General features: G+C 30.4%; 1 protein-coding gene across 1 annotated transcript in view; it reads left to right on the forward strand.

The window, feature by feature from the left end:
• The window catches only part of LOC107614517 (lysosomal Pro-X carboxypeptidase), a 13,867-nt gene that overhangs the window by 1,174 nt on the left and 2,422 nt on the right, over positions 1 to 10,271 (forward strand). Inside the window, exons 2-8 of the mRNA XM_016316704.2 lie at positions 720 to 903; positions 1,096 to 1,229; positions 1,415 to 1,527; positions 7,342 to 7,585; positions 9,488 to 9,640; positions 9,785 to 9,864; positions 10,014 to 10,063. Coding sequence (XP_016172190.1) covers positions 720 to 903; positions 1,096 to 1,229; positions 1,415 to 1,527; positions 7,342 to 7,585; positions 9,488 to 9,640; positions 9,785 to 9,864; positions 10,014 to 10,063 — 958 coding nt within the window. The remainder of the gene's footprint in view (positions 1 to 719; positions 904 to 1,095; positions 1,230 to 1,414; positions 1,528 to 7,341; positions 7,586 to 9,487; positions 9,641 to 9,784; positions 9,865 to 10,013; positions 10,064 to 10,271) is intronic.

A 10,271-nucleotide genomic window follows, 5' to 3' on the forward strand; every position in this document is an offset into this window, starting at 1 on the left:
CATCTTTTAAGATAATTAAGAATAATTATCTTAGTAAATTATTTTTATGTTATAATAATTGTCAAAATAATATTTAAATGTATTATTAACGGTCAATAGTCGTGTTTATAATTGTAAAATAAAATTATTAAAAACAGCTTGACTCTCAATAACTGTCTGAAAATTTTCATCTTGATAATACGTTTTTAAGATGACTTGGGTAAATTAAAGCTTGACTCAGGAATATAAGGGATGCAAGCTAATAAGAAAGTTTAGAACAAGTTTGATAATATTTGTATTCATAGTTATATTTTATCATCATCAATAATTACCTAATATGAATAAAATAAAGTATTATTAATAAAATTATTTCTAAAATCATATTTATTGTCAAAATTATTTTTAAACACTTTTTTGTTTACAATTCATGATTCAATGATTTTAAATATATTCTTTTAAAATGAATGATCAAAAGATATTCTATTAAAACAACTATTTTTATTGACTTTTAATAAAAAAATCTAATAGTTATTAATGAAAGGAAACTTTATACAAGAGTCATGTATTATTCATTCACATTAGCGTCGATAAATTATACCATATATGTGTCAGTTATTTCTTGTTGGCTATCATATTTTGTTTTTTTAACTATTTTTCTGCTTAATTACTATGACAATTTTCAAGAAGCACCAATACAAAGAATTGAATTTGACATGGATTATAACTGATATATATGACAGCACCGATACTATGGAAAATCAATACCATTTGGATCAAGGGAAGAAGCATTGAAGAATGCAAGTACTATTGGATATTTCAACTCAGCTCAAGCCATAGCTGACTATGCAGAACTCATCATACATATAAAAAACACATACTCTCACAAGTCTCCTGTAATTGTATTTGGAGGATCATATGGCGGAAGTTAGTTACTCAAAAAATCTTAAATAATCTTCCAACGTCTTTTCTTTAGGATGCGTTTTGGATGGATCTTAGAATACTCTCTTACTTTCTTTTAATTAAAAACACTTTCTTCATCTTAAAAAAAATTTCCAAACGCGTATTTGTTTCCAAGTTGAGACATCATGTGTGTGTTTTTAACCTCCTTTTATGCAGTGCTTGCTTCATGGTTTAGACTAAAATACCCTCACGTGGCAATTGGTGCTTTGGCCTCATCAGCTCCAATCCTCTACTTTGATGACATCACGCCACATGACGGATACTTCTCTATTGTCACTAGGGATTTTCGAGTAATACACAATTGTTTTGTATTTATTGTCTTTAATTTGTTTATTAATTGTTACGATAATTAAATAATACTAAATAAGACAAATTTTTTTATTTTTTTTTGTCTACCTAATATTATTCTTTTTCAAAAATGTTTATCAAATGCATTATAGAGACGCTTATACTTATATGGAAATTTATTGTGCAGGAAGCGAGTGAGACATGCTACCAAACTATATTGAAGTCTTGGTCTGCAATTGAAAGAGTAGCTTCTCAGCCAAACGGCCTTTCCATTCTTAGTAACAAATTCAACACCTGCTAGTATGATTTTTTTTTTTTCGTTTTTTTTTCGCTCCCTTTTGTTTAGATAAATATTCTCAACGGTTTATTTTTAACAGTCGCCACTATTAATAAGTATTGAAATATTTCAATGTTAGGAAAATTACACAAATAAATCAGATGAGAAACAATTTAACCTAAACATCCTAATTATTAAATAAAGATTTAATTACTCTATGGGTCTCTATAATTTTATTAAATTTTTAATTAGATCCTTATACTTTTTTTTTTTCAATTGAATTCTTATATCGGATTTTGTAATTAAGTCTTTATCGTGACAAAATCGTTAGAATTAACAGAATATTCTATTAAACCAAACGAATATATCTAACACTTGACTGAATATTCTATGTAGTTTAACAGAATATTCTATTAATTTTAACGTTTTTGTAACGATAGAAATTTAATTACAAAATCTAATATGGTATAGGGACTCAATTAAAAAAAATATAAAAACCTAATTAAAAATTTGCTGAAACTATAAGGACCGACACTGTCAAAGTAATTACACCTTAAATAAAGTTGTTTACATATTTATCCTATTCCTTTTAATGTAAATCGTGATACTTTTAGTTGGGCTTTATATTTGTAAATAATATCTAACAAGTTACCACAATTTACTTGTACAAATTTAATAAAATATCCCTATTTTAAGAAATTGCAAAATTCCAGAAAAATTCACGATTTGGTGTGTATTTTATATCTAGAAAATTCGTAAATAATCCATGATTTAGTGTAAAAAATAACACATGAAACCTAGACAAAACCACTATTTAGTGTGCCAAAAAAAAAGACATAAAATGCGAGCCAAATCCACAATTTAATGTACATAAAATTCTAAAAATATCCACCATTTAACTTGAGTTGAGGTGACTATAAATACCCGTATAATTCACAATTTGGTTCGAACACTCACTTTTATAATTCATAAACCACTTTAGAATATATATTATTGGGATAATTATAGGTTGTACATGTTCTGAATATAAAATTTAATTATTTCTATAGCTAACTCACTATATTATTAATTAGCGAGAGGAAATAGTAAAAAATATCTTTATATAATTGTTTCATCTTTTATTTATAGATGATTAATTTACACGATATCGTTATGCATCACGAGCATTCTAGATTTAAAATTAATAAAGCTTTCATTGATGCATTTATTGTGCGATGATATTTGAAGACGCATACTTTTTACAGGTCACTTAAAAAATACACTATAATATCATAAAATATTGCGTACTTGTTTAACTTTTTAAAAGATGGTAAAACTATAAGCAGATATTTTTCAAAATTTGAGCGATTGATGCCTGAAAATTTTCTCCTAACAGGAGTAACAACAAGTATACTATTACTCATTCCTGATTTTAGAAGCGATTTTTCCAACACAAGCTGGGGAAGACACTATAAAGGTTGATACTCGGACATATAGATATTTTTAATAACATAGCTCTTTGGAGACAAGTCCAGGGTGCGAATTCATATCCAGTGATTATTCTATATTGCCAAGTTAAAAATATTATAAAAATATAATTAGGGGTCAGCCACTTTGGCATAGTTGTAGCAGTGTATAGGTCTCTTGTCAAGATAAATGTTCATATTAGTATTCCATTTAGGGATGGCAAAACTCCCCGAGACGCAAGGATCCCTATGAGAACTGTTCCGAATGGAGATTCGATTGTGGAGAATTTTTTTCGCAGAAATGGGGCAGGGAGCAAAATTCTCCCGAGACAAGTGCGGAGTCCCGAGCAGGGATTCCCATTCCGTCTCCGTTAATCCCCGAAATTCATCTCCAAAATTCATAAATTTACTTAATTATCCTTAATAGTTTATTTCTTATATATATTTTTAGTCATTTCACACACACACACACACATTCTGTCTCCGCTAATCCCCGAAATTCATCTCTGAAATTCATAAATTTACTTAATTATCCTTAATAGTTTATTTCTTATATATATTTTTAGTCATTTCACACACACACACACACACACACACCATCACCGCGTCGTTCTCTATATTCGTGGTGTTTCTTTTCACAACTCTATCGTCGTGTCCGTTCTCTTCTCTGTTGTTGCGTCCCCCACCTCGTTCACTACTCTGTGTTTTGGCTCGCAGTGGTGTCCCCTACTGCGTTATTTTAAAAGAAGTTGCCATCTTGTCATTTAGTCAGACATAGATGGGAAATGAGGTCCCCGCAAGAAATGAGGTCCTGTAAGGAGTGGAAATGAAGAACAATATTCTCCCACGACAGAAAATGGAAATGGAAATAAGGAGCAAATCTAGAAGCACGAATGGAGAGCAAAAAAGCATTCCTTACCCCATCCTACCCCGTTGACATCCCTAGTTCCATTCACATATTATTAAATGTTTGCTTTATAGAATGTCAAATCAATAATTAAATTCAAACTCAGTCTTATCGCATAATTAGTGTTTACAAAAATTTCCTTAGATCTCTCCATTTGAAGTTCAATGTGAAATTTGCAGCTACATGGCAAATACAAAAGGTATGATATGCACTTGGTGGAATCCGACCATTGTCGTTAGCCTATAAAGTAAAAGGAGACCACTTCGATAAAGACACTAAAAATATCTTTTTTTTTAAAGATGTTTACATGTGTCATAATATTATTGAACATTTTTATTAAATCAGTTAATAATTTATTTTTTTAATAAATCAAAACAAAATCAGTTTATTATATAAACAATAATAAACCCAATTGTCTGCATTATAATTATTAGACCAGATTTGGTCCGACCGATTTACACAATCTAAACTGAATCATGTTTAAATTTTTTGATAAAAAGATAAATATATCTCTGATTTTTGTTTTAAAAAAACAAAAAAAAACCCATGATTCAATGAGTTATGTAAATTAGTCGGTTCGACCGGATTTGATAACAATTGGGTTTATTGTTATTGTTATAAAAAATCGCTTTTATTCTAATTTATTAAGAAATTAAAAAATAACCGGTTCATTAATACATCCAATAATAATGCGACACATAAGTGTCTTTACAAAAGACGTTTTACGCGTCTTTATAGGAGCATCCTCCAAAGTAGAATACCATGTCGAGGCTACGAGGAATATTGACGAGAGAACTATTATTAGTCTAAATTTTCACAAAATAGAATTCCATCATTGAAAGTATAGTCTAGACCAACAATGAATTCTCAAGATCAAATAATAAATTCAATACAAAATAACCGAGAGTATTTAGCTCCCGGGTCGTCTTCTCTGGGAGTTGTAATGAAATGTACAATTATTGGCTATCAAGGAGAGCATGGGGAATTGGGAATGAAAGCAAGAGAGCAAGCAATGTAAATATCAAGGAAGTAAATGAACATGCAAGAAATGTAAATGGCAGCTCTTGGCAAGAATTGGGTAATCTAGGCTTCCTATCTTAGTTGTGGACCACAAACATGGCAATTGTGTGGAAGCAATACAAACTAGTCAATCCTCCTTGAGAATTAGTCAAAAGGTGTAATTGGTCTCAATCCATAAGTCCTAGTCAACTCACTAGTTACTTAGTGAAAGACTAGCGTCAATGGAAACCAAATCAACTAACCATTCTTACACAATGCGGAATGGACATCCACAACTCAATTCCACCCAAACGCCCAATTTCTCAACCAAGAGTGTGAAAATTAAACATGCAAGAAATTAAATATCAAAGCAAATAAAAGTCAACGTAATAAAAGTCAAAGCAATAAAATGCAAGTAAAGGAAACTTAAAATGCAAGAAACCTCTTGGCAAGTAATTGAAGGCTAAGGCTACCTATCCTAGTCATTGACCACAAACATATGATGATTATGAAGATTTAATCCTACTTAGTCAACCTTACATCGAAGATAAGTCGAATAGGCATAGTTAATTTCAATCCCTAAGTCCTATGTCAACACTAAAGGGTCACATAGAGTCAAGGGAGACCAAATTAACTAACTACTCTAATATATCAAACAAGAATGGACATCAATGACTCAAGGATCACCAAAATCATCAATGTCAAGCCAAGAGTTGAGGAAAACTAAGTAGAAACTAAGCTAAGCATTTTATCAAACACTTGGTGTGCATGAAAATAAAATAATATTAAATTGCATTAATAATAAATTCTAAAATACCAAAAGCAAGAAAATGACAATGACAACTAAAGGAAGCAATAAATGACATGGAAACATAAATTTGCATTAATTGGAATTAAAATAACAAAAGTGTTCATAACATGAAAAACAACATAAATAAAGGAAATAACAAGAGAAATGAAGAAGAACAAGAAGCAATAACAATAAAATGACAAGGAAAAGTAAATAGAAACAAGAATTAAAAGTAGAAATTACAAGAAATTAAACTAAAGAACCCTAATTCTAGAGAGAGGGGAGAGCTTCTCTCTCTAGAAACTAAGAGAAAACATCATAAAAACTAAACCTAATTGCCCCCCTTCGTTCCTCTTCACTTTGGCCTTAAATAGCTTCAAAAACTGAGTTGGAATGGGTTTTGGGGCCCAGAAATTGCCCCCAGCGGTTTCCAATTAATGAGCTCACGTGCAGGGACCTGTGCGTGCGCACAAATTGTGTGCGTACGCACACTTCAACTTAGTCCACTATAGCAAATTATATATCATTTCGAAACCCCGGACGTTAGCTTTTCAATGCCGCTAGAACCGCCTCATTTGGACCTATGTATCTCAAGTTATGATCAATTTAGTACCGAGAGGTCAGGACTGGCAGCTTTCCAAATCTCATTTCTTCATGGTTTCTTCCCTTTTGCATGCTCTTCTCCTCACTTATCCAACCCATGCTTGCCTTGAAAATCTGAAATTACTTAACAAATACATCAAGGCACCAAATGGGATTAAAGTGAATAAAATTAACTAGAATTAAGCACAAAAGAGTATGTTTTCACATTTAAACACAATTTAAGAAAAAAACTCAAAAACATACTATTTAGATGAATAAATGTAAGTTTATGTGATGAAATCCACTCAATTCAAAACAAAATACGTCATAAAATATGGACTCATCAAATATATTATAGTTTTCATTTGGTGTAATTGCCATAAGCAATGTATCTCCGTATTTTTTATACAAACAAGTCCCCATGCTGATTAGTAATTTCTAATACTTGAACACGAACACCTCAATGAACAGGACAACGTCTGGAAAAGCCGATGAAAAAACACAACATATGCCCACGATTTACATTATAAGAAAAAAGGACAAACATGTATTGTGAATCCATCTCGGGCATTTGCCTAATATTGATTCCCTCCTGATTTATTTAAACAATTTATACAAATTATTATTAATGAAGTATTTTTTATTTTTAAATTTTGCATTTTTTTTAAAAAATAAATCTTACAAATATTGTTCGAGGCGAATAATTATATTAAAGTACGAGATTTTAGTATCTTATAATGTATGTACCTAAGAAAACAAAAATTAATTTATTTTAAAATTTAAAAAACTTAAAATTGAAACTTAAATTAATGATTAAATTAAAGTATTGGTACTCTTATATAAAGAAGAATATCATAACAAATCCTAAAAGTTTCACAAGCATTTCTAATAGATTTGTAAATAGGAACAACTTAGAAAATAAAATTAAATTAAAAAAAGTGTTTTCAACATCCATCTCATATAAAAAGTAGTTTTTCTTAATCGGACTTTTTTCAAAGCTTAATTGAATTATATATTTTATAGCCATCAACTTTTGTATTAGGCTTGAAAATAGGTGTTCTTTTTCTTGTTTATAGTAAAAATGTGAGTTAATTAAACTATCACTTTTTTACAGCCCCTTAAACAACTCTTCGGACTTAATATCGTATTTGGTGTCGATGTATGCTTCAGCAGCTCAGTACAATCATCCACCAACATACCCAGTTACTATGATCTGTAATGCCATAGATAAAGCTTTTTTTGAAAATGATACTTTGAATAAGATATATGCAGGTGTCGTGGCTTTTAGGGGAAATGCCACTTGCAAAGTTAATGCTCCCCAAAATGTATCCGAGATTATCCAGGGTTGGAGGTGGCAGGTAATTTATTTATTTACTATATCCTTATCAATTTACTTATTCTTCATTTCTATTTTTTATTTTATTTTATTTTACGTTTTAAATTTTATTTTTAAAACAATATTGAAAATGGGACTACTAGAAATAGGGATTTGAATAGAACGTTAGAGAAATTGAAGGTAAATTTGGTAAAGTGAAGGTTTGTTAGTGGTGGTTTTAAAAGTTTGAAACTCGATGAAAACCAAGTTAAGGTGGAGATTATTGGATATTTTTACTTGACTTTTTGTATTCAAAATTGATGACTTTTGCTTTTAATATTAGAGGTTTAGTTTCAAGTGTGATAGCTTCGTCTTTTTTTTTTTTCCAGCATAGATGGCTTAGTAAGTGCTAAGTGGTTGTATCAACACTCTCTCTTTGGCTCTATAAATTGAGTTTAGTTTTGAGTTTCAAGTTTTATCAAGTTTTAAAGCTAAAGTTGTGTCTTTTCATATTTTATATACCATATTTTTTTTGTCTCTATCTCTTTTCGTTGAGAAAATTTGTATTAGACTGTGTATCTTCTCTTTGTTTTGGTGAGAAGTACTTTGTTTTAGTTTATTTCTTTTGAGAGTTGAAAGTATATATCATTACCCTAAGGTACTTTGAGTGTATTTAAGACTTGGGTTAATTTTGGGTAGAGTGCAGTATCACTACTTTGTTATATCTCATTAAAGATTTTGATTTTCCTTCATATGAAATATTCGTTTGTCACACAAGACAACTCAGCTTATTTTCTATTTATACTATGTAATATATAGTAACATCTAATATTTTATATCTAATCCTATTTCTAATAAGTTGGGTCAAGCCCCGTTAACCTTATTGTAGTTTTGCTTGGCCATGTCAATGAATGTCTTCACCCAGTAGCTCTTATTTAATCTACGCACCCACGCCACATTCTCTGCGCATAAAAACACATGATGCATAATAATTTTCAACTCTCTTACAATCTCGTTTACTTTTTTCGCTATTGGAGATTCCAGACCCATTATGAACTAACCCACACACTGCAGTCACTACTCACAACAAATTTTTTAGCATGAAATACTAAATGACCTCAGAAATTTCTCTTCTAAAACACACATTCTCCACCCTTCCCTACCTATATTTTTGTAATTATCATTCATCCTCACCACTCTTACAATATCATACCATTTGCACCTATGTTCTACCGCCAGTATATGCATATCCCTGTCATAACAAGAACTTGTTTTCTTCTTCCAAATGAGTCGTTCTCGTCTGACAATCTCTACCACTATTTGAATAACACCGCTAAATTTTTCATCTCTAGATCTCCAACTCCTAGTCCTCTATGCTCATTTGATTTTTGAATTATACTCCACTTAACAGTTTCTTTAATTTGGACCTCCCCAAAAGAACTTTGAGTACATGGAGATTATTTTCTTTGCCATTTCCCGAGAAATACATGACAAAATTATTTATAATTGATTTTGTTGTATATGGTCTTCCTGCCTTTGATAATAGGCTAGCCTTCCAACCCTTCTTGAAAATATATTGCTGTTGTTTGCTTGAGTGTACAAGTTCTTGAAGTGCCTCATTGAAATCTACTTGATTCTACTCGAATCATTTACTGTCAACCCCCCATCTTGAACTTCATCTATCATGCTTTTCCTTTGTCTTATCGTTATGTTTTTATATTCACCCTTCATATTACAATCACTTCATTGTTGCTTAGAAAACTTAGCTCTTCTCTTATACAACACTTCAATCTAAATCTTCAATGCTTCTCTTCTAATCAAATTCTCCTCTTGATTCACTCCACCCTCTAACATCTTCTCTGCTTTCTCAATTTTTTCTTCAAACCATCTTATTCTCTTATTAATGTTCTAAGAATGTTATGATTGGCTTAATTTGTATATTCAGACATGTAGTGAGATGGTGATCCCCATTGGAATAGGAAATGATTCAATGTTCACAGTTGATCCTTACAATTTTGAGAGCTTTGCCAATGGCTGCCAGAAAGAATTTGGTGTCACTCCTCGTCCCCATTGGGTCACTACCTATTATGGAGGCCATGTAAGCTTTTTTAACATAGTATTATTTTTCTTTTTAATGTGACTTTAAAAATATCCTAATTAAACACACATATCTCAAAATTTATATTGATATAATGAATAATGCTACATTTTATTGTCACTAATGAGTAATGACTAATGACAGGATATAACATTGGTCCTTCAAAGATTTGGCAGCAACATTATTTTCTCCAATGGGTTAAGAGACCCTTATAGTATTGGCGGGTATGTAATCTTCTTAATTAAAAAGTCAGAAAAAAATTCATTGAAAAGAAGTACTTAAAAATCAATATTTAATACAATAGGAGATTTTATTTTAATAATAATCTTAAATTAATATTTTGATTAAATACCTTGTGTTAATTGACTTTCAGAGTTTTGAACAACATTTCAGACAGCATTATTGCTATCAATACAGTTAACGGTATGTATTGGTATTCTATTGTTTTATTGTTTGTTTATGTTAAAATATCAAGCAAATTTACATAAATGAGGTATCATTATAAATATAACCAAATTAGAAAAGAAAGAACTCAAATATTGCTTGATTAAGTAATGAATAATTGCATCATTAGCTACCAATAAGGTTTCTTTTATCTCATACCATATATCAGTTACAAAATGGCGATGTA

Source organism: Arachis ipaensis, chromosome B08, assembly GCF_000816755.2.
Source record: "Arachis ipaensis cultivar K30076 chromosome B08, Araip1.1, whole genome shotgun sequence".
Taxonomy (NCBI): domain Eukaryota; kingdom Viridiplantae; phylum Streptophyta; class Magnoliopsida; order Fabales; family Fabaceae; genus Arachis; species Arachis ipaensis.